Source organism: Heloderma suspectum, chromosome 1, assembly GCF_057233095.1.
Source record: "Heloderma suspectum isolate Gila_16-S chromosome 1, 16-S_ref, whole genome shotgun sequence".
NCBI lineage: Eukaryota > Metazoa > Chordata > Lepidosauria > Squamata > Helodermatidae > Heloderma > Heloderma suspectum.
Window position 1 is genome coordinate 182,491,709 of NC_139458.1, and position 27,871 is coordinate 182,519,579.

At 41.5% G+C, this 27,871-nt stretch overlaps 1 protein-coding gene across 4 annotated transcripts in view; it reads right to left on the bottom strand.

Annotated features, from left to right (window-relative positions):
• Window positions 1-9,135: 9,135 nt before the first annotated feature.
• The window catches only part of COBLL1 (cordon-bleu WH2 repeat protein like 1), a 114,502-nt gene continuing 95,766 nt past the window's right edge, over window positions 9,136-27,871 (bottom strand). For 3 of the 4 annotated variants that reach the window (XM_084811871.1, XM_084811879.1, XM_084811860.1), the window contains exons 10-15: window positions 24,288-24,446; window positions 23,078-23,318; window positions 21,713-21,798; window positions 19,684-21,269; window positions 18,239-18,418; window positions 9,136-12,145 (exon numbers count right to left, since the gene is read on the bottom strand). In XM_084811871.1, the coding sequence (XP_084667997.1) occupies window positions 12,056-12,145; window positions 18,239-18,418; window positions 19,684-21,269; window positions 21,713-21,798; window positions 23,078-23,318; window positions 24,288-24,446 (2,342 nt within the window). In that variant the 3' untranslated portion in view covers window positions 9,136-12,055. The remainder of the gene's footprint in view (window positions 12,146-18,238; window positions 18,419-19,683; window positions 21,270-21,712; window positions 21,799-23,077; window positions 23,319-24,287; window positions 24,447-27,871) is intronic. The other variant, XM_084811867.1, reaches the window with a different exon arrangement.

Genomic DNA, 27,871 nt, shown 5'->3' on the forward strand with positions numbered 1-27,871 from the left:
CCATCAAGATTAGTAGCCATTGATAGCCTTCTCCTCCAGGAATTTTTCTAATCCCCTTTTAAAGCCATCCAAATTGGTGGCCATCGCTACATTTCAGCAAGCAAAAGTAAAAACATCTAGCTTTACAGCAACAAGATGAGAAGGTTGCATAGGCCTTTGATATAAAAATTGATATGAATGTATGGCAGAGGGAATTAAATCCAGGTCATATTCCAGATCAGCTAATTTAAAATCTTTCTTGGTGTTTTGTTCCTGGAACTATGGACTTTAGTGGTTAGTAGGATTTTAGCAACAGTTATGGCAAATAAAGCAGTCATAAGCATCCTTCCCATTGACAGCACAGTCCTATGCTGTATACTCAGAAGTAAGTCCCAACATGTTAATTGAAGCTTACTTTGAGCAAGTGTGTTTAGGATTGCAGCCTGCAAGATGTTCCATATGACATTAAGGCTGCAATCCTATACCCATTTATCTGGGAGTAAGCGTCACTGAATTCAGTGAAGCTAAATTGCATTGGATTGCATTGTAAGGCTGCAAACTGATATATGCTTACCGGGGAGCAAGTCCCTTTGAACTTCTGAGTAACAGGCATAGGATTGTTTTGTAAGGCTGCAATCCTATGGATGTTTACCTTGGAGTAAGCCCCATCAAGCATGGTGGGACATACTTCTGAGTAAACATGCACATAATTGCTCTGTAAATTGAAGTCTATAAAAAGTTGGTTTGTAACTGAGTGTCAGGGGTGGAAACTGAGCCGATAGAACCTCAGAGCAGTTCTGATTCTGAGGAGGATCAGCAAGCCATGGGGGAGGAGCCAGCTCGTCCCTCACAGGCACAGCAGCTGGCAGAGATTCTTCCTGCCGGCATTCCTGAGATAGATAGTGATCCTACCAGTGAGAAAGTGCGGGAACGAGGCTTGCTAGATGCGCAAAGCAGACACAGGGAGCGATGGAGGGTGCGGAAAGGAGACGTAGCACCTGTTTGGCGTGCAAGCAATGGCCACTTCCCATGGACCCAAGGGAAAGAGGGAGGATCTCTCCTTAGCCCATAAGTTCAGGGTCTTCACGTGACTCTCCCTCAAACGGGGATCAACTGCCTACTCCGCACATAGGCTGCTCTGCTGTTCCTTCCTTAGTCGCTGATGATTAGATCTGAAAGAGTCATTAAGTTGTAAAAGGATTAAAGCCTTGAAAAGAATCCTTTCCTCTGTGTCTTGAGTTGGCTATTGGGGTCTACTGAAAGAGGCCGCTAGGGTCCTCCTGACACTGAGGATATAAATCCTATGTACACTTACATGGAAGAAAGCCTTTTTAAATCCTGAGGGACTTAACTTCCAAGGAAACATACAGAGGATCTCTGCTGCAAGCCATCCAAATGCACAAACGTTGCAATTCTTATAACTTAAGTGCCAAATGTCAGCGTGTGGAAAGGAGGCTGAGCGTGAGCGAGTCCCACATTGATGCACCATCGATACTATGTCATCGAGGACATGGAATCACTTGATGCCGCTGAGATTTTCTGTGTCAATTCCTGAGGGAAATTGAGGGATGGGGGTGGATGAGAGCATAGCTGTCATTGCAGTGGGGAGTTTTCCCCGCTGTGTGAAAACTCTTACTTCCAGCGTGATAATTGTCTGGTAGCCATGTGGCAGTCTGCAAGCTGGGAGGGCATTTCAGGTTTTAGGGAGCAAGGGAACAGGACTTGCAGAACATTTAAAAGGCCTGCTCTTGGATATATGCCAGGTTAGATTACAAAGAAAAAGATTGTAAACAGGGCAGCAAGATTGCTAACAGGGACTGGCCAAAAAGATCACATTGCAGGTATTAACATTCAAAGCTCTTAATGGCTTGGGGCCAGGTTACCTGAAGGATCGTCTCCTCACATATGTGCCTGCCCAGACCCTAAGATCATCCCTCAGCAGTCCTTCTCCAGGAGCCCATGCCAAAGGAAGTGAGGTGGGTGGCTACCAGGAAGAGGGCCTTTTCTGCTGCACACCAACCATGGAATGAGCTCCCTAGAGAGGTTCGCCTGATGCCTATGTTGTACTCCTTCCGGCACCAGGTGAAGACCTTTTTATTCTCCCAGTATTTTAGCATTTTAGCTTCCTAATCTTTTATCTCTGGTGTTTTAAATCTGTATTTTAAACCTCTGCATTGCTGCAAGGTTTTATTGTGGTTGTACTGTTATATTGTGGTTTTAAGCTTTCATATTTTATATTGTTTTATGCTGCACTTTGTGGTTTTAATTTTTGTGAACCACCCAGAGAGCTTCGGCTATTGGGTGGTATAGAAATGAAATGAAATAAATAAATGTAGTTGTTGTGGTTTTTAAAAAAGTATCTCCCTATAACCCAGGAGAGCGAGAGAGGTTCTCTTGAGACATAATCACGTGTGGCCTGTAACAAAAGAAGGCAACCCAAAATGGGGCATCCTATTTCCAACTGTCTTTCTAAACAGCACCTTTGCTGTAAATGGGAAAGAGAGAAGAAGGCAGGCAAAGACATTCCTGGACTGCAGTGACTCCCACCACAGTGGTCATCAGAGAGAGAGCTCTGCTGAATCAGCTCAGAAGTTGTTAATGTAGGCACAATCCTATGCATGTTTAGACAGAAAAAAAAGTCCTACAACTCCCAACATCCTCCAGCCAGCATGGCTCATTGAGGGATGCAGGGAGTTGTAGGACTTTTTTCTGTCTAAACATGCATAGTTTAGTGCATGTTTAGACACTTAGTACATTTAGATCCAGCCATGCTACAAGGATCTCAAACCTGTGCACATGGCTCTCCCCCATGTTATCTAATAAAAGCCCTGTGAGGTAGGTTAGGCTGAGAGAGGGTGACTACCCCAGGGTCACCCAATGAACTTCATGGCTCTCCAGTTGTTTCTATGGCTGCTCCCTTCTTCTACAGAAGAACTGACCATTCTCCTTGTGTAGTAGAGTGGTTATTTGTTGTTGTTGTTTTGTTGTTGTTGTTATTATTATTATTATTATTATTATTATTAATGATGGCCTGGCTTTGTTCCTGTATATGGAGCCTTAAGTTGAGGTTGCCTTGGTTATGGTGGCTTAGGAAGAGAAGCTTCAGGCAGTTTAAAATGTCTTGGAGGAGAAGTTTCCAGCGACCGGGTTTGCACCTATCGTGGGTGAAAGCTACAATAGGTTGTCATGTGGTGCAAACCCAGAATTATTCTTGTAGGGTGGCTTGTTCAAGGGCAATAAGCCACCCTAACTACCCATAACTTGTTTTAGAGGTTGCAAGGCATCGCTGAGTGACCCATTCAGCAAGAGCAGCAGAAACTCCTGCTGCCCTTGCCAAGTGATCTCATCTGTGAACAAGGGTACAATGGTGCCCAAGCAGCACTTTGGAGGGGCTGTCACTCATTCACTAACACTTTTGTAAAAATTATTCTTTCAGGCCAACATTTGTGCAAAAATGGGGCCAAATAATTTTTTTCGTCCAGCCCTGGGAATGTGCGCAAATGCGCCGTATTTTTTAATTACTATTTTGGATCAATTTTTCAGAGTTGCAGAGCTGTGCAACTCCAACTGTCAAAAAAATATATGCATGTCTTGTCTGGGTATCTTGTATGTTTCAGCTGTCAAATAGGCTGATTTGCCAGGCCTTTGACAGTTGACAGGTGAGGGAAAGCGATCTAGATCACCCCCAAGCAGGATGACCCACAGGGTTTTAAGTATTTGACCCAACGTTTGGGGGTGTCTGGCTTCAAATCCGCACTTGCCTGAATCCCCAGCATGTCTTCTTCATTGAGATGTACAAGCCCCCCCCCCTTTCTCTCCTATTCACAGTAACTGTGGCTGAGTTTGACAGCTGTCAAAGGAGCTGTCAAAGGTTGCCTGGTTAGAGCAGACGGGAGCAAAAAGGGGGCGGTGTGTAGATTTCTGTGCAAAAGAAGTCCCTATGAAAAGATTTGGTGGCCACATATTGGTGGGATACTCTAGTGAAGGGTTGATCCCACCATATCATCTAACCCAGTACCGACTCTGCTCTGACTGGCAACAGTATTTCAGGGTCTCAGACAGAGTGTCTCCCCACTTCCCCCATCATCTGATGCCTGAAAGCCTTTAACTGGACATGTGAGAAATTGAACCGGGGACATTCTGAATGCAGAGCATATACTGTACCACTGAGCTATGGTCCCTGCTGCTGTAAGGCAGCTCATTATAATCCTATTATTATAGCTGACTTTTGGTGGTCGGTGTTAAGCCAGGAGAGTGTCAAAGCTTTCCCATTTGCTATGCTATATCTGTTTTTATTTTAATTGGTTATTATACAGTACACTTTAAAAACTTGTTTACCTGACTGTTCAGGCTGAGTCTCAAATTATCAATATATCACCTTCTTATGAACTACACCGTTCTGAATTTGGGCTCTGCAGAGTCTGAAAAATGAGGGGGGGGGTGTCTGCACGCGCGTGTGTGTATCACTAATTAGATTTTACTGGATGAAACGACAAAGATGGTGATCTGTGCAAAAAGCAAATTCTATTTGGCATTTTGAAAAATCATACACTACTGTGGTTCAGCCTAAAAAGCAATGATTTAAAGTCACAATAGACACAAAAGCCACTGACTCTCATATGCATCTGCTCTTTTATCAGTAGGGAACTGCTCAACTACTTCCCAAATTTGAAGGCATGGACAGGCCAGTCAGTGGATTAAAATGTTTTTTAAAGCTTATTTTACATCTGTTCCAATTGGCTTATTATAGTAAAAGTTCTTAATTAAACTGTAGTGGATATGTGTCTCATATTGGAAAGTAAGCAGCTAGAGCACAAAGGTACAGCAAGAGTTGATGAAGATTTAAAAAAAAAAGTCCAGAGGATTGTGCTTTGCACACCACAATAGCAGTACAGTTTTTCATATAACATTTTGCCTGCACTGGCTGTCACAGTGGAAAATCCAATGTTCCCACATTCAGCCACCCACACAGGAAGATCTCTGAATAACAACACCAAAATAAATGCAACCATGAACACGAACCCATTCTGCTAGATTTTTCAGTCTTGAAAAAAATCTGAAAACAACACCTCTGGAAGATATACACATACCCTTTATATCCACATGACCCATCAGATTTGGAATATTACTCTGCAACAGAGCAAACCACTCAGTTCTCATTCTGTGCTTTCATATGTGTGCTGGGCTCTTGCTCATAAGCAGGAGCATTTGGAAAATGTGCCAAATTCCTTAGCAATCGGGAAAAGATTTGCACTGGAGACAATTGGTGCAAGGTGAAAACAATGTAAGCAGGCAAGTGTTTGTGAAGTAGATGGGACAGATCTGAGATGGGATTAGCAAACAGGGACATACGAGAATTTAGTTTCAGTCTACAAATCAACTGAACTTGCCCCATTTGCAACCCTGAAGATGAACGGGAGCACATTTAAAAAAAAAAAACCACATTTGGACATTCCTGAACTTACATTCACATTCCAGATATGTGCACTTTGAAATGTGCATTTAAAAAAAAACACATGTTCATGCTTTAGTCAATGGTGGAAAAATGCACACTTTTGAAAAATCCACTTTTGAAAAATGCATGTAAGAACATAAGAAGAGCCCTGCTGGATCAGACCAAGGGTCCATCTAGTGCAGCATTCTGTTTACACAGTGGCCAACCAGCTGTTGAACGGGAACCCACAAGCAGGATATGAGTGCAACAGCACTCTCCCACCCATGTCCCCTAGCAACTGGTGCTCACTGCCTCTGGTTCTGGAGGTAGCATACAGCCATCATGATGAGTAGCCACTGATAGCTTTATCCTCCATGAATTTGACTAATCCCCTTTTAAAGCCTTCCAAACTGGGGGCCATCACTATATCCCATGGTAGCGAATTCCATAGTTTAACTATGTGCTGTGTGAAGAAGTACTTCCTTTTATCTGACCTGAATCTCCCACCAACCAGCTTCATAGGATGACCCCGGATTCTAGCATTTTGAGAAAGGGAGAAAAATATCTCCCTATCCACATTCTCCACACCAGGCATAGTTTTGTAGACCTCTGTCATGTCTCCCCTTATCCTTTTTTCCAAGTGAAACAATCCCGGCTGTTGCAACCTTCTCTCATAGGGGAGATGCTCCAGCCCCTTGATCATTTTGGGGCACAATCCTGTGCATGTTTAGACAGAGAAAAGGCCTACAACTCCCAGCATGCCCCAGCCAGCCATGCTGTCTAAACATGCATCCTTAGTTGCCCTTTTCTGCACTTTTTCCAGCTCTACAATATCTTTTTTTAGGTGTGGTGACCTGAACTGGACACAGTCTTCCAACTGTGTACTGTATGTAAATAGCACTTTTTCTGTTCAAAATGTGTACTTTTCCTATTCAAACAAACTGAAAAGCAGATCAGAAATGAAAATGTAAGTGAGCCGAACCAATCTTCAACGTGAAGTTCAGAGAACTGGGGCAAGCTTGAACATCCCTGGTTCTCTCATCCCTAGTAGCAATGGCAATAGCAATAGCAATAGCATAGTGGTAGTACATAGGATTTGCATGCAGAAGATCCCAGATTCAGTTCTTGGTATTGCCATTTAAAGTATCAGATAAAAATTTATGGGAAATTGCTCTGCCAGAAATTCTGACGGGAGCAGACAATTTTGGACTTGATGGAGCAATGACCTGGCAGGTTCAAATGCTTATGTGCACTTGCCTAGTCTCCAAGGGTGTATCTAAAAATCACCAACAAGGAGAATAACTAACAAAGTTGTGTTTTCCCCGTTTTCAGTCTCTACACATGCTACAAATGATTCACAGAGATATGTGCAAGCATAAAACAGTTTGATGAGGTATATGTTTTATGCATTTATTTGCAAAAGTGCAGCAAATAAGGCTGCAACCTTATGCACACTTAGCTCAACTCTTTAGGACTTCCTTCTGAGTAGACCATGCTGGCTGAAGCTGATGGGAGCTGAAATCCAAAACATCTGGAGGGCACCAGGCTTGGGAAAGGCTGGAAAAGACAATATTGGGACCGATACCCACGTAGTCTGACCTGACAGCAGGCAGTTTCGTAAGTTCCTGTGCACTCCATAGAAAGTGAGAGCGGAGGGTTCCTTGCATGACGCACCCTCCCATTCAGTCTCTGGGCTTCAGCAAATGCCCCCTCTTACGGCACAGCCATGTGTGAAAAGGACACAAAGCTTTAACTTATCATAGCACGGGATTTTGCAAACTAGTCTGCCTTCATGAAACTCATGGGTAAATATTTCCAGCTGATGTTCTGGGACAGTATAGAGTATTATATCTTCATTGACAGTGGCAACACTCATGTCCATTCCCAGACTCATAGCCAGCAACATTTCATTAATGGATGAAAGCAATTAGACAGGACATCTGTGATTAGAAACTGTAAACCATCTGGGGGAACTTCACACTTTACAGTGATTCAGCATCCTTTGAATATGCCCTCATTGTTTAGCATTTCATTCAATGGTGAGATTCAAATATGAAAGGGAAATCCAAATTTAGTTCTTAGGAAATACAAGGCTTCTTCTCCCTGCTGTGCCTCTTTCCCTAATTGTGTCAAAATGTAGAAGCAGAATCCTGTACTATTTTTGTATTTTAGCTCAGACAACTGAGAGAATTTTTAATGTGCTGTTCTCAGCTTATTACACATCCATGGCTTAACGGCAAAATTGTATATTTATAATGTTCTTCTGTTATTAGATGCCCACGTAGTAGTCTCAGGCAGCACGACCTTCTTCCGTATGAACCCACCTGGGGCTTTAAAGATAGCCGACGAGGCTTTGCTACTGGCACCATCTTTTCAAGAACCAAGATTGGTTTTCACCTAGAGTGGGGCCTTTTTGGTTGTGGCTTTGGAATACTCAGCTCCAAGAGGTTAATTGCCATTCACATGTCTTTCCAGAGACAGGTGAAAATATTTTTTTAATTCCTTTGAGGATTTACAGGAAGTATTTTTTTAACTGTTGTTTGCTCTGAATTTGTCATACATTGTTTTCCATAGAAGTTTTACCATTTTATTGGGGGCGGGGAGATAAAATTGTATATGAACTGGTTTATGAACCACAATAAGAATATTTTAAAATGGCATATCAACACTGGAGGCAGACAAATAATCTGATGCTATTAATCATGAACATTCAACAGATTTTGAAATTTTGAAGTACTTTTGTACCTTTAGTAAAAGTATCCCAGTGTATGTTGAATATAATGAAAAACAAACTACCATGGGCCAGTGCCAATGGAAAGGAAAAATAGCTTGTTAAAGTAAAACAGCAAATAAACTGTTAACAAAACAGCTCTCTTCAATTTATTGTACACATACCAGGATTTCATCCATACGTGGATAGACATGGCGAGTGGGTCAATATTGGCCTAACTTGTCCCAGCTGGCTATTCAGTAGAGCAGCGGTAGGCAGAAGGTAGATCTCCAGATGTTTGAGCCAACTCCCAGAAGCCTCTGCCAGGATGGCCAAAGCATCTAGAGATCTGCTTTCTGCTCATCCCTGCAGTAGACCATCAACCACAGATGAGATGCCAGATATACTCTATCATGACAGCTTAGCTTAGCACAGGTATCACCTAGTGAAGTGCAGGCAACCTCTGGTTTTGCATGTATGAATTTTGTGTGGGGTGCCAGTGACTGGGATTTTGTTGGTGTATCGGTCCGTCCACCCCTGGATTGAACCGTCTAGGATAGTCTCTAGTTTGGTTGTGGAGGCCTCCAGTTTTATGATTCTGGGACCTTCAGTATCCATGTGGAGGCCTTCTCGGGCTGAGTAGTTCATGATTTCATAGTCACAGGCATGGGCTGATAACATGTGGCACACTGCTGGTCTGTCGACAGCCATGTGCCTGCATGGTGCTAACCTTGTCAGTGCCATTTTCAACATCACCTGAGAGGGGCCATAGCACAGTAGTAAGATGTATGATTTCCACAGAAGATCTCAAGTTCAATCCCTGGCATGCATCTCCAGGCCAGTTAAGGAATCTAAAGTAGCAGGTTATGGGAGAGACTTCTGACTGAGACCCTGGAGAGTCATTGCCAACGTTTCTCCTTCCAATGTTCTTCATATCCCCTGATTAAGAACACTTTAGCACATTATAATATTTTGGACCCATCCATCTTTTAAAAAAATATCATTTCTATTTGCATTATGCAATATCAAGACCAGTTTTTCATTTTATTAGTGCACATAAACATGTAAGCAAAAGAATATGACGAAGCAGCAGCAGCAAGGTAAGCAACTGCAGAGCATGAGATTTTTTCTCCACTCAAAAATTAACACCATGGGAATCATGCCACAAAAGGTCAAGCAACTGAGTATCTCCACCCATGGAAATTGAACTATAATCGTGTGGTGAGAACTTTACAAGTATTTGGCAAAGTGCCATTACTTGACAGAAAACTGAGATTTAAAAAGTCACATGTACAATGACTAGCTGCCAAAGAGTTTATAGCTGCAATTCTATGTACACTTGCATGAGACGAGTTGCTTCATAGCACAATTCTATATATCAGGAAACGTGCGGTTCTCCAGTTGTTGTCAGACTGTAACTCCTATCATCCATTGGCTCTGCTGGGTAGGGCTGCTGGGAGTTGCAGCCAACAACATCTGGAGGACCACAAGTTGCCCACCTCCACTATAGATATACATGTTTGGTAGGGATACACACACACACACACACACTTATGTACGTGGGTAAGCCTACTAAACTCAGTGGGATTTACTTCTGAGTAAACATGCATGGGGACAGACAGTAGTGTATATGATGTAATTAGAGCTTGGGTTTGTAAGTGCATGAGTTACTACAGCTCATGCTGAGAATTCAGCACTTCACCACCACCAGCACCACCAGCACTTTTCATTAAAAAGACGTCTTACTTCAAGACCACAGTTGAGGCACCTAACCACAGGAATCTGCCTTATACCAGCTGAGACTATCGTCTACTCTGACTGTCAGTGACTCTCCAAGGTCTCAAGTGGAGAAAGGTCTTTTTCTGATTGCAATATTTACCATTTATTCTCTCAGCACTGAATTAACCACATGTTCACCATTCCCCTACATGGATCAACCTATCTTGATGCAAATCACTGTGCAGAGTATTTGGAGAATAACATTGTTGAAAAGTAACCCACATCTTACAAAAAAGTAGTTATTTGATTTTGTGGAGGGGGGAAACTGACAAGAACGTTTCAATGCTAATGCAATCATTATTAAGAATAAATCTAAATACAATTACTTTTATTTAACAAAAACATGAATCATTTAAGAACATTGCAAATATCCCAGTATTTGCATCATATATCTACAGTTCAGTTGTTTGATCAGAGCTAGGATCACAAATAGGTTTTGTCATACAAATGCAATGTTAATTTGACAGGAAAACATGAACAAAGAGGGGTCACAGCTGTTTCTACAGATTTTGCTGTCTCTTCAGTGCTGCTCAATCTTACATGCCTATTTCAGTAGCAATTATTAAATTCTACAGCAACAGAATTTTATACACTGGTAAAATTACTTCATTGACATCGTATCGCTTGAAGTGTCATTAAAACAGGTTTTATAATGTAGAAATCATCACCACCTCTTTACCTACTTACAAAAAGTGATGTTCGAGGGTTTTTTAATCCCCTGCCTTTAATTTCCTGGATTTCAAAGAAATATTTTAAAAGTTATGTGACAACAAAACAAAATAAGATACTGCTTTTATGAATATTAGAGAAAATCCTATGCACAGAATTCTGCATTCAGCTACTTTAATTCCTTTATATATTCGCAGTCTGATTCAATTAATTTTGGCTTATTCCATGCTAATGCTGCTCTCTCTTGAGGATACCTCAAGCTGTACCTGATCAACAGCTCACTTTCCTTACTCTTCTTGAGTTTATGTCAACTTCCAAATAAGATTCTGGAATCTTCACTGAAGCCCAGAGCTGTCTTAACTCTTAAATGCTACTTGAGAGCTAACACATTCCCAGATGCTTGAGCTGTAGATCCTATATACCATTTGTCTCTGCCCTAGCCAATACATCCCTCTACAATTTTTGTTCAGATGTCAAACTTGCAGCAGGACGGTGATGGGCAAACTACTGGAGTTCAGCATAGGACAGTAAAATCCACACTGAAATCTAGGTAAGGTAATGTTAGGTTGTGTGCATCTGCTCTCAGATATTTACCCGGAACAAAAGCTGCCAGGGCACTCCTGATGTGCTATTCAGCTGCTGCTTTTGGAAAACAGCTGTGATTTCACCAGTTCTGCTGTTGTTAACATGTTGTGGCAGTAAGGCATTTTGTGGTGTGCTCTAAGACTACAAAAATAACGTATCTAAGAAAACACACATATCTCTGTTACCAACCTAGTTACCAGAGACTTCCTGTTTTATTTCTTCATTTTGGTGCTAGAAGATACACACTAACGAAGGCTAATCTCAAACAGGCATGATCCAGCCAAAGTTAAGCGCTTTTAAGTCCTGCTGATTTCAATAAGAAGGCAATCAATCAATGGGATTTAGAAATGTGTAACTTTGGATGGATCTCACCCTATATTTTTAGTAAATGAAAACTAGACCAATTCCAATTCTAGAGAATGCTCTGCTAAGTGCAGTAATTAATTTCCAATGTAAAAATCAAGGCAACAGGTGGCAGAACTATACCTAAAACTCATAAAATACATTTGAACATAATTATGAGGCAGTTAGAAAGATTAAGAATGTCATACATTAGCATTGTACAGCATGTTGCTACACATAATTTATTATGGATTAAGTGGAAAATCAACATATATGATTATCATGGCAGCAAAACAATGAAACTCTTCTGTGCCATGTTATAGGTTCTGAAGCAGCATTTTCAGCTTTAAAGAGAAAAGGCAAAAAATTGCTATAAATTATAAAGTCTAAGAATTCTTTGAGGCATCCCATGAAGTTTCTATGCTTCATTTGACAATATATATCAATACAACCCTGCATTTATGCATAGTCTTCAGTAATAATGCAGTTAACCATGAAGTAAATTGATGCAGTAGGTCTATGCGGTGATTAAAGTGCAAAGTATTTGATATGAAGTCCTAGTGATTACTGTATCTTGCTTCTACGGACACCGAAGAACTCAGACTGGATCTTCCATTGATGGCAACAGTATTTGATGGAGGTCCAACCTGAAAGAGAGAAGAATATATTCAGGCGCAATCCAATAGGCGAATGCCTATCCAATGCAGGGCAGGAAAAGCACGGAGGGGATCGTTCCCTCCGCACTTCCCCTGCTCTGCATTTGCGGCTAGACAGCCAATTATTTGCAGTGGTTCTGACTCCCAATTATTTAACAATGTCAAAAAACACCCCGTTTTCTAAATTTGAATTCCTCATCTGTAGTTACTCAGATGTATGTTTTGTACCTGTAAATACAGTACAGGTGTATTTGTATGGCTCACTGTGGAGGGGAGGGGGACAGAAGGTAATTGGGCTCTACACCTTTTGGGTAAAATCCAACAGAAGCCCTACTTAAAGTAGACCCATTAAAATGAATAGTTAATCATTACAAACTAAATGCCATTAATTTCAATGGGTCTACTCTAAGTAGGACTTACGTTGGATTTTACCCTGAGCTACCATTTTGTACTTCATGCTGTCCTTTCCCAAAACCATTTTTATACTTGCCTCAGTGTAGTGGACCTGAGGGTTCTAATAAAAGAAAGCAGATCCTGCAAGCCTGAAGAGATTTTAAAATTGCTGAGAGATTTTATTAAATTCCACAAATAAAATAAGTCTGCCCATGCATGTTGTGGACGATACACTGGGCCTATGCATTAGGTATGCATTTTTATTTTTAAAGAAGCAGTGGGTTAAGATGTGATCCCAAGAAAACTAACAGGGTTTAGTCATATATGATGGAAATATTCTGGGGAGAGAAATGGTTTCAAACCCCAACCTCATTTGACCCATTTGGTTAGCAATTACTGCAGGCTTTATTCAACGGGAATAAAACTGCAGCACAAAAGGCCACAGAGTCTGGCTCTGCACCCTAACAAGTTATTAAAGAAAAAAAAAATGCTTGGCTGACTGTAGTAGCAATTTTTGCCTTGCTTCTTGAATGCTTGTCGGGTGCCAAGAGCACCTGACTGACCTTTTACCCAATTTAATAGCACAAAGCGGCATTAGCCCAACTTCACCATTCAAATAGGAGTTAAATGTCCTTTCCCTTGCTCTTCACACACAAATGAATCTGGTAAACTTCTGCTCCGCTGCCGTTAGTGTTTAATTCTCCCCCATGTAATATGCCTTATTTTAAAAGTTGAAGCAACATTTTATAGACACTGTCTGACTTCATCTTCACAAGAGGCTTAAAAATAACTTTGATGCCACACTTTTCTTCACTCCAGCTTCACTTCCTCATATTGTTAGAAAGTGAATAAGTGCAGTCATCGTCATGCTACATTAAAAAAAATCTGTTTTCCTAAATTGAATAGAACTGAAACGCCTTCTATATAAAACTTGAAACGCCTTCTATACAAAACAAAATGGATCTAGGTATGTCAGTACTGCCTACATTACTTGTTCCATTCTCACTTTCATCATTTTCAACATGCACTTCTATTTTACCAGGTTCCTCGTGCATTTGGGAGGTGATTCTTCACATTTCACCTATAGGTTAATGCTTCCCTTAATCAAGGCAGAGTTCCAGCCTGCCTGAAGGAGGCAGTGGTGAGTCCTCTATTAAAAAAGCCCTCCCTGAACCCCACCATATTGGATAATTATCAGTGAGTCTCCAATATTCCATTTCTGGGCAAGATATCGGAGCGCGTGGTGGCCTCCCAACTCCAGGGATTCCTGGATGAGACACATTATCTAGACCCATTTCAATCTGGCTTCAGACCCAGTTATGGGACGGAAACAGCTTTGGTCGCCTTGGCAGAAAACCTATGCCAGGAACTAGACAGGGGGAGTGTGTCCCTGTTGGTTCTGCTAGACCTCGCAGCGGCTTTCGATACTATCAACCATGGTATCCTTCTGGGCCGCCTCACTGGGATGGGACTTACAGTGGCTCCATTCCTTCCTGGAGGGATGGACCCAGAAGCTGGTGCTGGGGGACTCCTGTTCGACTCCCTGGCCATTGGCTGGTTCTGCTTTGTCCCCCATGCTTTCTAACATATACATGAAACCACTGAGAGAGGTTGTCTGGAGTTTTGGGGTTCAGTGTCACTAGTACACTGTTGACACCCAGCTCTACTTTTCCTTTCCATCTAATTCCAAGGAAGCTGTTGCGGTGCTAAATCAGTGTCTGTCAGCAGTAATGGACTGGATGAGGGCAAACAAATTGAAGCTTAATCCAGACAAGACAGAGGTGCTCCCTGTCAGTCCAAAGGTAGATCAGGGAATAGGGACCCAGCTTGTGCTAGATGGGGTTACACTCCCCCTGAAGACACAGGTTCGCAGCTTGGGCGTACTTCTGGATCCAGCCCTGAGCCTGGATGCCCAGGTTTCAGCGGTGGCCAGGAGTGCATTTGCACAGTTAAAGCTAGTGCTCCAGCTGTGCCCGTTCCTTGAAATGTCTGACTTGGCCACAGTGACACATGCCTTAGTTACATCCCGTTTGGATTACTATAACGCGCTCTATGTGGGGCTGCTTCTGAAAAGTTTTCAGAAACTTCATCTGGTTCAAAGAGCTGCTGCCAGACTGTTGACTGGGGCTGGCTACAGGGAGCATACAACACCCCTGTTAAAACAGCTTCACTGGCTCCCAGTCTGTTTCTGGGCACAATTCAAAGTGCTGGTCATGACCTATAAAGCCCTATACAACTTGGGTCCAGGTTGTCTGAAAGACTGTATTCTCCCCTATGAGCCTGCTCCTGCCCCGAGATCTTCAGGAAAGGCCCTTCTCGTGGTCCCGCCACCATCACAGGCTCGTCTGGTGGGAACACAGGAGAGGGCCTTTTCAGTGGATGCCCCAAGGCTCGGGAACTCCCTTCCCAGAGAGGCAGGAGTGGCACCCTCCTTGGTATGTTTTTGCAGGCAGGCAAAAACTTTTTTGTTCCTGCAGGCCTTTGGGGATACCTAGTCTGGACCTGTGAGAATATGATGGATGAATACTGTGGTTTACATTTCTTGTTGTCTTTTAAAATTTTTATATTTTATACAATTTTAATATTATTGATGATTTAATTATATTTTTAACTTGTGTATATTTCTATGTTTTATCTGTATAAGTGTTTAATGTAAAGCTGCACTGAATCCCAGTATTGGGGGAAAGGCGGGATATAAATAAATATAACAGCAGCAGCAGCAGCCCTGGACATCAGAAGGAAGCACGCAAAAAACCACAAAGGTAGGTTTTTCATAGCTGAAGAGAACTGTGAAAATCCTGACCTAGCCCAAAGGACTCGGATCAGGGAAACTCCCAAGTCTTGGGTGCAAGGAAGCTGTGCAACCCCTAAGCTTGTCTGACAAAACACCCAGAGTTCCCCCAACCCAATGGAGCTAAAGTTTAGGAAGAGTCTCGTTGTAAGCCCTTGGCCAGTCCATGTGACTGACTGACTAAGGGTAGGGGAAGGGCTCCTTTTAAACAAACAGCCCCGAGGTGGGGGGTTGAACAGCCCTGCCTGAGCCGTGATTACTGACCAAGACTAGAATGAAAAATATTTAAATGCTTTTGGGTTTTGTGCAATTTGCTTAGCTAACTGGCTCTCTCCCTCACTTGAACTTGCGCACACACACAAAATATCAGCACTTCCTTGAGGATTCTTTTTCTCTTCTTCAGCACATGATGTCCCTACAAACCTTTCACGCTTGCATAAGACTCAACCAAATTAGGGCCATTTTTCTTCTTCCAAATGACATTTGGAAGGAGACCAGTGAGCTTGAGGACATCAACTCAGATCTCTTGAGCCGGCATAGCCGAGATGGAGAGCCAGAATCTCTCTGCCTTACTAACCAGTTGAGTTTTATAAGGGCACTGTAAAATATGCCTGTTATATTAATGTATGTGCTTGCATTGTTAAATGTGACCCAGGTAAGATAGGGTTAATAGAGTGTTAGAGAGTGAGTGAAAGGTGGCTGGGGTTTGGATGCTCTGAGGATTCTGAGGTTTTAAAAGGAGAGAACTGAGGGTTAGTTAGTTAGATAGTGCCCTAGGGATTGAAGAGTCTACATCTGGTTAGTGGGGGTTTGGAAACAGGATTTAGAAGGGTAGAGGAGGTAGGTTAGGGCCAAGTATTGACTGACTGATTTATTGATTTTATATATACATACAATCTTTTTGTATTTTATAAATTTCATTTGTTTGTTTTTAACTACAAAATCCCATGTGTTACTTTGTCTTATTGCACTACCATCAGAAAATCTATTTCCTGGTTACTTCTCCTAAATTAGGTAAAGGGAACCAATTAGGCATATTGGGAGTCTCTTTAACCCTGAGAGTAAAAGGGCTGAAACTTTGTGTCAGTGAGGACTATTGACCATGTGGAGGCAGATGTCCTGAGGGTTTTTTCAGTTTCAACAGGTGGAGGCTGAAGAAGGTATAACTTGGGGCAGGAATGTCAGTACACTGAGCTAGAAGCCTAAAATAGATAAAATGGGACTGGGGAAGCAAACGGGGATTGACCCATCAGCAGTATGGAAGGGATATGGGAGAGTAATGGAAGGGTGGATGTGCAGGTACAAGGCCAGGATGGTTTATGAAAGGCCATAGTTAAAGACATAGATATTGGGAAAGGAAATGAAGGAGGATGGGAGGAGGAAGAGGCATGGATAAACAGAAGTGGGAGAAGTTATGCTGACTATACTTTAGCTTTCTAAATTTTTATCTTTGCTGTTTTAAATCTGTATTTTAAACTCCTGTATTGCTGCTAGGTTTTATTGTGGTTGTATTGTTATATTGTGGTTTTAATGTTCTATATATTTTAAATTGTTTTATTGTGTGTTGTTTGGTTTTAGTTTTTGTGAACCGCCCAGAGAGCTTCGGCTATTGGGCGGTATAGAAATAAATAAATAAATAAATAAATAAATAAAAATATACAGAAAAGTATGGAAGGAGTCATGGAGACAGCAGAAACAGACAGTAATCTGACTGTTGGTTAATGTTTGCAGAGCACAGAAAGAAGGAAAGGAGAGAAGGAAGGAGATAAATATCTATATATACAGGCACACACACAGTTTGGTCTGGAAAACCTTAAGATACCCTTTGTTACCATGACTTTCTTTCTTTCTTATATTTCTATATCACTCGATATAACAAAATCTCTAAGTGGTTTACATATAACTATTTTTAAAAAATACATTTAAATAACTACTAAAAACAATTTCAACTACAATAATGACACAAAGCAATATAAGGAATAGTAAGATGGGACAGCACATTATGAATTCCAATTAATTACAAGTGCATTTTCAGGAGGTGCTTAAAACATACCACATTTTCTGCCTCCTGAACTGTATGGGGGGTGGGTGTTCCAGAGGTTGGGGGGTGGGTGTTCCAGAGGTTGGGTGCTGTCACTGAGAAGGCCCCTCTTCGAGATATTATGTGGTGACATTCTGTTGGTCATGGAACAACCAGCAAGGCCTCCTCTGAAGATCTCAAAAGTTGGCTGGTATATATAATGGGAAAGTGGTCTGCTAGGTATCCTGATCCCAAGTTGTTTAGGGTTTTGTATATCAATAACATAACCTTGAACATGGCTCGGTAGCTAATAAGCAGCCACTCCAGTTCTTTTAACACAGGCAAACATGGCTGGGTGTTTCACTGAGCACCCTAGCGGTTGCATTCTGCACTAGCTGCAGCTTCCGAACCAGGAGCAAGGGCAGCCCCACATAAAGTGCATCATGAGGTTACTAGTGCATGAACCACAGTAACTGATTAAAAAACCTTTTGAGATTTGAGATGAGGAAGCTGAGCACCAACAAGGAATTTTCAAACACTGGAGAGAGGTAAACAGGGACTTGGTCTCTTCAGCCTCTTCCTAACAGCTGTTAATGGAGGTGTTACTTACTCCATACATTATATGCCAAACGTGTACTTAAAAATTTATGTTTTATGTTGTCTTTCCTTCAGCTGAATCAAGGTCAGCAGAGTTTGCATTCAGCTCACAGATCTCCTATTGGCACTATTCAGAAATCACACACTCACGAGACTCTCTCTTTCTCTCATCGTGATTGATGCCCGTGCTGATTGCTGTGGTGATTTTGAAATAAGCACTGTAAATCCATTGTTATTGATTTAATGATGAGTGTGTGCATGCGGGGGGGGGGGGGAGGCTTACCCTTCTCAATTTGGCAGCAGCTTCTCCAGAGCGGATAGCAGCCAGCAAGGTCTGGTGGATCTGTTCTGGGTCAGGGCGCTGGAGTGTTACAGCAATGCTTCTCTCACAGGCTGCAGTTGTTGGGTGGCCAGATAAAGACGGCACCTGCTTGTTTTGCTCATGGCTTACACAATTATTTTTCTGTTGGATAAAAAAAAAAAAAATAGCCCAAGTGAGGTCATATTGCCTTTCTTGGGGCCAAACCACACATCACTTTAAATGTGTGTCTAACAGCTATGTTTTCTTTTCAGTTTTACTCTAGAACAGGTGCAATGGCCCCAAACCAGGTCTCAAAAGCCCCCCACACTAGGGTCCCAATCGTGATCAGGGCCCCTGATCCAAACTGAACATAGCTGCTAGACACATATTTACAGTAATGTCTGTTTTGGCCCTTGGTGCTACACCATCATTCTATGCATGCTTTTAGTGAACAACTGTCTATTTCTAACAGTCTTGTGTCACCTTAAAAACTAACCCAATTATGGACCAGAACCCACTTCATCATGCCATAATAAATCCATGAGTCTTTGAGGTGCCACAATAACTTTTGTTGTTTTTACTGACACCGTCTATATTCTCTGGTTAACAGAACTTGTTCCCTTGGCTCACAGAATTCCACATGATTATGATACTTCACCACTTACTGATTTCTCTTAAGAATACACAAGCCTGTAGAGCACTTATATTTGCAAGACTAAGGCTGTAATCCTATGCACACTTACATGGGAGCATGTCCCACTGAATTCAATGGAACTTATTTCTGAGTAGACATCTATAGGATTGCACTGAAATCTTATGCCCACTTAATTAGCAGTAGCTCCCACTGAACTATGTGGCACTTACTTTTAAGTAGACATGTATAAGGCAAGTCTGAGAATTCCATTTCAATATAGATTGTGTCCATGCAAGGCAAGTGTATCTGAAATTCTAGAACATGTACTTTTATACTGTAACTTGTATTCTGATCTCAGATAATATAATTTATCCTCTTTTTTGACTAGTTTACCAGGGTGTCCAGCCAAAAGACTGGTTATGCATGGTCTATTAGATAAGATCCCATACATTACTGAACAGATGGCTAACTTTTTTTCTAATCACTTTGTGCATAAGAACACAACAGATTGACTATATTGGCTAAACTGGATAAATTGTACTGTTTGGTTATTGTTGTTCCATTACTTGTGTTCTGTATTTTAATCTGAAAGGGTCATTTGACTACAGCAAATACTGATATATATGTTTTTACTGCAACAGACTAAGATGGCTACTCTTCTGGAAGTTGTACTTTACTATTTTATTTTGCAAGTAATCCGGGATACATGACTTGCCCAAAATTACCACTAAGAAGGGACAGTATAGGGGTCAGACAGTTTTAAAGAAATAAACAATGGTATTGTAAGTTTTACCTTGTCTGTCATGCTCTGTTGTGGCTGTCCTGTTGGGCTCTGTAAAGGAGAATGGTCCTTTATCTCAGTGTTAGACATTGATAAGGAAAGGTCAAGAGAGGTTTGCTCTCTTAATGGCCTAGTTGAACTGGTACATGTTTTACTGAATGACTGTGATCTCTTAACTGCTGATGATACAGCAAGAGCAAAAGGTGAGGGCCTGGAACTTGAATATGGCTGTGGCAAAACAAAAGTCCTTAGAGTTTTCAGATTAAATGGAGGAGGCTGGGATGGGGGTGAATTCAGAGATGTAGACACTTTTACAGGGGGAGTTGTGACTTCTGTTCTTTCCTCATTATGGCCATTTTCAGTCTTTTCTTCTACTAACTGAGAAGGAACATTAACTGTTCTAGGAAATGGAAAAGAAGTTTGATCTGGTGATGCCAACTTTTTCTCTGTCTCTGTACTCTTAGCTTCGTTTTGAGTAGGGCTACCAACAGAACTACTTCTTGCAATTGCTGATGTTACATAATGCCCAGAAGCTCTCCTTTGCATCTGCAAATAAAAATTGCTTGGCTTTGTGGTAGGACTTAAGAGACTTGATTTTTCTTGCGTTGCAGGAGGTGAATAACTTTTGTTTTCTGTGCTTAGCACCAAGGGAGGTATTACATGGTCTGGATTAGGTTTGGAATGTTCCACTTCCATTTTCTTGGTTCTGGCATTAGAGAAAGAGACTGTGGCATTATCAATAACACTGTACGTTTTAGCCAGTGGATTGTTCCTCAGCAACATAACTTCATGTCTAAAACCAGGTCCTGTTTGATTCAGGCTTTTTGAGATATTAACAATTTCTGTTTGTGTGCCAAATTCTTGGGAATTCTCATTCTTAGGAGACATGTGCAAACAGGCTGCTTCTTGCCTCTCCACTGTGTCCAATTCCCAATTCTTCACTATTTCCAGAGACTTTGGAGGCACTATTTTATAAGTAGTCATTCCAACTTTGGGTATATAGTCTCTTGTAATCTCATTGGAAGGCTTAGGTTTAGGCTTTGAGTCTTGCCGATAAAGTGGGTAACCTTTTGTGGAAGAACTAACTGGACTTTTGACAACTCTCTGTGGTAGGTCGTGCTTATCATTTGCAAATGCATAGTTTTGGTCGCCATTAGGACTCAGTCCTTCGTGTGCTGATTGTTGACTCTGATGGCTACGTTCTGTCATGGTTCCTACTGTCTCATGTACCCTGTTCAAGAACCCCAAGGGTTGATTCTCCAGAACTGATCTCTGCATGTGAGCTGAATTTTTGTGGGTGATCAGCTTGGAACCCCCAGGAGCAGCACTCTCATGTAATGCAATCTGGCCTAAATTATTATCTGACGGGATTGTCTGGATTGCAACATCCTGAGTCTTTACTGTCTCAACAATGGACTGACCCTGTTGTTGTTCATGCACCCCTAGAAGTCCTTGTCGACTGTGCTCCTGATCATGAGGGGTGTCATCTTGATAGACTTGGTAGTTCAGTGGTTCAAGCTTGTTACTTTCTCTCACTTCTACTGCATTGAGTTTTCTCTCTTCTGTCATTGTTAGAAGAAATGTTGCATCACTGTGACCTTTTTAAAAAGGCAAATATAATTCTGAAGTTAGAATCAAACAGTTGTTTGAACCCTGAATCACTCTTTTTCATTTAAAATAGTATTAAATAGGGCTAATCTTTCCTGTGGTATATATCAACTTATTGTACAGCCATTTGGTGCGTAGCTTTCACAGTCTATGTGTACGTGGCTGGGAGACATAATCATGAGCATTTTTAAAATATTCCAAGTACACATATAGTCTCATATACAAGTTTTTCTAGACAGGAAAGTACAATCACAAGGACCCGTCAATACCAATAAGCTTACTTGGCATTCCTAGAATCATTGGTCGAAAATTCCCTTACATGAAAACACTATAAGTTTTCAGACATCGAAAACATTGCAGGGATCATCCTATGACTTTAAAGACACGCTGCAATAGTGGCACTACAATTTACTCTAAAGAAAGCGAAACTCACCATTGTTTGCATTTGGCTGCAATGCTCCAAGTGGCTTGCCATTGTCAGGTATAACTTTCTGACTGAATATCTGACTATGCTGAGCTCTGCAAAACATAATTCAGTAGCATTAGATAGACCTCTATCAGTAAACAGATGAAAGACACACCACAGTTCTTCAGAATCAGACAGACAACACATAATGCAGCCTACACGCTAAAAACAGGAAGTGAAAAAACCCAGGCCAAAGAGCTCATGCCATCAGCTCCTGAAGAAACAGTCTTAGGGCAACTAAAAGTCTAAGAAATTAATTATGGCACAAGCTTCCACAGACTATAGTTATCCTACGTTGGTTGGTGTGTGTGTGTGTGTGTGTGTGTAGAGATAAAAAATGTAAGGGGTGAAGTCAAAGGGAAATGAAATGCAAAAAATACAGACTGATAATTACAATGAAGATTAAATGTATGTAACGTAAGTACAATGAACATTCACAAAGTAATGTAAATGAAAACACAAACATCATGGCATTGGTAAACTAATTAACACCTGTAGTTGGATAGAAACCTGTTATTTCAATTCTGGGCACAGGTGATAGAACTGAACAACTTGATAAGTTGTAATTTGGCAGTTCTGCCCTGGAGTCTCCCTTAAAATTTCTTTAATTAGCTCCTGAGGAGACCATAAATGGTCTGAGCTAATTGCCAGTAGATTGACACAGGAGACAATCTTTTGCTGAAAAAATTCTGCAGGCTTTTTTCTTAACCACCTGAAGAATTGGGGCGGGGTCGAAACGCAGGGTCGAAACGCATTGGGCTTTTTATAATAAATTTAATCTTGAATCCTGAGAACCAGTTTCTCTTCTTTGTGACCTAAAGCAAGGCAGAAAGGAAGAAGCGCAGGCCAGAGAGCTTGTGCCATCAACTCCTGAAGGCACCACCTGTCTGCCTGAGATAACTCTGTTTTTCTGTATTTTGTGACACTTATTTGTTTTAGTATTTTAAAATGGCAAGCTGCCTTGTTTGCCTTAGAAGAAAGACAGTATATAAATGCAGCAATTAAATAAAAACTAGAACTAGAGGATGTTAAATTTGTTGAGCTCTTCGGAACTCAACAATGAATATTGCTATGAGACCTTGAATATACACTGAACACTTTGCTCTTTACAGCAGTTCTCAACCCCTTCTAGCAGATGGGGTATTTAAGAGTATAGAGATAGCACAGCAGGGTGCAGGGCACCCTTGCAACCACAAACACGGGCTCAACCATCTATGGCTCCCTTTCCAGTATCTACTGCACTGTAAGATGATGTAATTAGCTGGGATAAATTACTGGAGTCCACCACCACTGCCGCCCAGTTATCTATAATACTAAGTCTAATGCACTTACTTGTCATCTGCACTCATATTTTCATTTTTTTCTTCATTTGAGTCTTGTGCATTATCTCCAGCACCAAGGGCAGGATCTGAAGCCAGTGCAGCATTCTCATTTTTCTGAATATCTAGTGGAACTTCAGGAGCACTGAAAGAGGTGGAAACCTCTTGTGTTGTGAGAGAGGTGTCTGCACTGTCATCATGCATTTCTTCTTTCTCATCTATCTCCTCTAGGCTATATTCAGAGCCTATGTCAGCTACGCTCCCAGGAAAAGCACAAGATGCAATATTAAGAGAGGACAACTATATGAAAGTATACTATAAAAAAACAAAAGCAAAGCTTGCTTACTGGAGTTCATGGGGATGGGGGGAACCCTCAAACTTGTAGTTTAAAATTCTGATAAATGTCAGTGTACATCAGCGAGGCAGAATGCAAAACAGGGTGGGAGGCTTTGTTTTTATGGCATAAAAGTCAGTGTCTGTGAAGACTTATATGAACAGAGAAAGACAGCTTGCAAAAACACTTGGAAAGACCTGTTCCATAATGGCTTTTCATTTAATTAACCACAAGAGAGAATGAACTCATGGAACATAGGATGCTGCCTTATACAGATTCAGGCTGTTGGTCTCTAGGCTCTTATTGTCCTCACTGACTTCTCTAGCCTTACCTGGAGATGCCAGGGATTGAACCCAGGTCTTTCTGCATGCAAAGCATGTGCTCTGTCACTGAGCTATGCCCCTTCCCAACTCATCAACAGTTGTCACTGCATTATTATTTTTATAATATTCCAGCTTATAATAGATTTAGTGAAGCTCATGGGGGAATATAAAAATATGATCTAGTGATATGATCTTGGGGGGTGGGGGACTCTGGGAAAAAGTAAGGTTTTTTCCCCAGCTTTCTCTGGGCTCTCCTAATAAACCAACATTACCATGCAAGTTCAGCATAAAACTGACCTGCTGTATTTTAAGCAGAGATTATTACAAAACAAATACAACAACAGAATCCTTGAAACGTCAGCAAAAAGAAATATTGAGTTAAATGGAATTATGTAAGCCGGACCCATTCTCATGGCCATCCATGATACTTGAAACTGAACAGAATGGAAAATCCTAGATTCCTCTAGAAAATATATACAAAAGCTTTTATTACCCCCAGACAAACTACTGTTGTAACTTATATCTAAGTAAATTAATCCTAAAGACAAAACATGACAGCCACCTACATTTAAGAGAAAGTTCAGATTCATCTGGAGTATCAGCGTTAACCAAAAGACTACCTTCATCTGAGACTTGCTGGACATTATTTTGATGATGATTGGTTGGCTCAAAGCAGCATGAGGCACCTGATGGCACTGTGGTCCTGGTTAGATCAACTACATTGCCTAAGAAGCAGGTTAGGAAACAATACAATGAATTAACTTGCATTAATCAAATCATTAAAACAAAGGAAGTATCAGAAGGGAAAAGTAAAAAGCAGCAATACCCTAGCACAGCCTTCCCAAAGATAGTGCCCTCAATCTGTGTTAGGAAGGCAACTCTCATGAGCATGCTGGCTGGGAATGATAGGAGTTGTAGTCCAATACATCTAGAGAGAACCAGTTTAGGGAAGGCTGCCCAAGGTAGTTAGTGATATCAAAGGAGACTGCATTTATGTTATGTCATGTTAGTAGGGCTGTAGCATTTAGTCAATTAACCAAATTAAAACCTTTTGGACAATTACAGTAGTGTCCCCAATTAACCAGGTAGCATTTAAAAAACAACAAAAAAACTTTTAACACAAGTGCTTAAAAAAACCACAGGTGGCAGGCACCATCTTAGAAGAGGCACGCTTTCTTCCCTCTCACACAGAAGGGAAAATCATGCCTGCTAGTCTCTTCAAAATTGTGCCTGAAGAAAGATGCATATGCCTCATCTAAAAAACAAAGGAAGAATACTTTTTCCCCCTTCGAAACTATTGTTTTACTCATAAGCAAATAGAGGCAGATTTAATTGTTTAATTAAGTAAAATGTATGTGATTAATCAATCACATGTGCTATCTATAGGATGTCTACAATAAGGCTCATTGAGTTACAGGAGCTTACTTCGATACAGGATTGCAGGCAAAGATTTCTTTAATTGGGTGACACCCCCACATACTTGTGAACTGGAGTCACGCCTATGTTTTAATTTGGCATCCATGCAAAAATCTTACTACTCACAGTTACCACAGGCACCTTTAAATTGGAATGTGGTTGGTGGGAAAGGGAAGAGAAAACACTTTGCCTTTTTCCACACTGCAGAGCGAAGGGATAGCATTAAATAAAAACCCAATTGGCTGAGTTGCAGAGACTAGTTGTGGCTTTAGGGGGAGCTACAGGCAAAGCAGTTCCATGTTGCTTCTTCTGTTCATGTTTGCAAAGAAGGGAACCCTCACAGACTGCTTTTGCTTCAGCAATCATCCATCTGCTCTTTTTCTTTTCAGCATTTAAACACTTTCCTATTCTTTAGTATCCATTTCTATGACAAGTGACTCTCAGCGGTGATTGTTCTTCCTCCTCCACCACCACCAGCGCCACCCAGACTTCAATGGAAACTTGAGTTGCACTTTAGCGTTCCCTTCTCTCCTACAGGCATCATCCAAGCAGCAGAAAACATGAGTTTTTTAAAAAAAATGTGTAGCTGATTTGGGAAGACAGGACAAAAATGGGATGGAAGGAAGGAAAGAAAAGGAAGGAGAAGTGGAGTAAAAGGGGAGGACAGGACTGTATTGGCCCCAGGAGCGTAGCCAAGTCATTTGTAGTGTTAGAGGGGCCTAGAGATCCATAATGCTTGCTTAAGTTCATTATTGGTGCAGTTCCCTTGCTAGTAAGCCTCCGAGCATGTGCAGACGAGTCAAAAGGCCGATAACAGCCTTCCTGGTGCATTCCTTGCTAATGATGAGAGTCTTTATCTCTGATGTCCCTGAGAAGCAGAGTTTGTTTACCTTAAAGCTGCGGGTGGCTGTGCTTGAGAACCAAGTGCTGTTAGTTGATGCTGAGAATGAATGCTAGGGGTGCGTGCTGCTGCAACGCTGCTTATTGCTAACCTGTAGAGTATAAGACCCGTTGTACCCAGTGGCTCGGGGTTCAGAGAAGCTGCCTGATCCAACCATTGGGTACGCCTGTGTGCTGTAAGTTACTCTATAAAGTACTCCTTGTAAGTAAACCACTGAATCTGATTTATCACTATCTTGGCACTTCTAAGAGTTCAACACCCACTGCAGGGGCGATACAGGGACAGACAACAAAAACAAGGGGAGATGGAAGGAAGAAGATGCTAGGCAGAAGAAGACATGCAGACAAGGAGGAATGAAGAGACAAAAAAGGAAACGGAGATAAAAGATGTACAAAGCAAAAGCACAGAATCTGTGGTAAGCACTATGATGAAGCTGAACAACAGGAAATGGATTAGTGTGTGGATGTTAATAGTCATAATTCCTCATATAGCTTTTTTAATTGACAAGGTGCTCTGTTAGATTCACAGAAGTCTCATAAAAAGAAACACAATGAAGTAGGGCCATTATAATTCTAGTCTTACTGATGGGGAACTAAACTGACAGAAACATATCCATGGTGCAGAGCAAGGGGGTTAACCTTTTCCCCAAAGCCATTTTTTTCACTGAAAATTCTCTCCCTAAAAACACCCCACACTGCTTTGTTTTTCAATCGTTAAGTCGTGTCCGACTCTTTGTGATCCCATGGAACATAGTGCCTTTCTGTCCTCCGCTCTCTCCCGGAGTGTGCTCAAGTTCATAGTCATTGCATTGGTGATGCTATCTAGCCATCTCATCCTCTGCCATCCCCTTCTCCTTTTGCCTTCAATCTTTCCCAGATTGAGATCCAGTGAGTTTTCTCTTCGCATTAGGTGGCCAAAATATTTGAACTTCAGGTTCAGTATCTGTCCTTCCAATGAGCAGTCACGGTTGATTTCCTTTAGGATGGACTGATTTGACCTCCTTCCAGTCCAGGGGACTCGTAAGAGTCTTCTCCAGCACCACAGTTCGAAAGCATCAATTCTTTGGTGCTCAGCCTTCCTTCCAGTCCAGCTCTCACAGCCATATGTTGCTACTGGGAAAAACATAGCTTTGATTATACGAACCTTTGTCAGCAAGATGATGTCTCTGCTTCTTACTATGTTGTCTAGGTTTGCCATAGCTTTCCTCCCAAGGAGCAAGCGTCTTTTAATTTCATTGCTACAGTCACCATCTGCGGTGATCTTGGAGCCCAAGAAAATAAAATCTGTCACTGCTTCCATTTCTTCCTCTTCTATATGCCAGGAAGTGATGGGGCCAGATGCCATGATCTTCGTTTTTTTAATGTTGAGTTTCAAACCAGCTTTTGCACTCTCCACTTTCACCCTCAACAACAGGCTCTTTAGATCCTCTTTGCTTTCTGCCAATACGGTGGTATCGTCTGCGTATCTGAGGTTGTTGATAATTCACCCAGCAATCTTAATTCTGACCTGTGATTCATCCAACCTGGCGTTTCTCATGATGTACTCTGCATATAAGTTAAATAAGCAGGGCGACAATATACAGCCTTGTCGTACTCCTTTCCCAATTTGGAACCAATCGGTTGTTCCATGTCCGGTTCTTACTGCTGCTTCTTGACCCTCATACAGGTTTCTCAGGAGACAGGTAAGGTGGTCTGGTACTCCCATCTCTTTAAGAATTTGCCACAGTTTGTTGTGATCCACACAATCAAAGGCTTTAGTGTAGTCAATGGAGCAGAAATCGACGATTTTCTGGAATTCTCTTGCTCTCTCCATGATCCAGCGAATGTTGGCGAT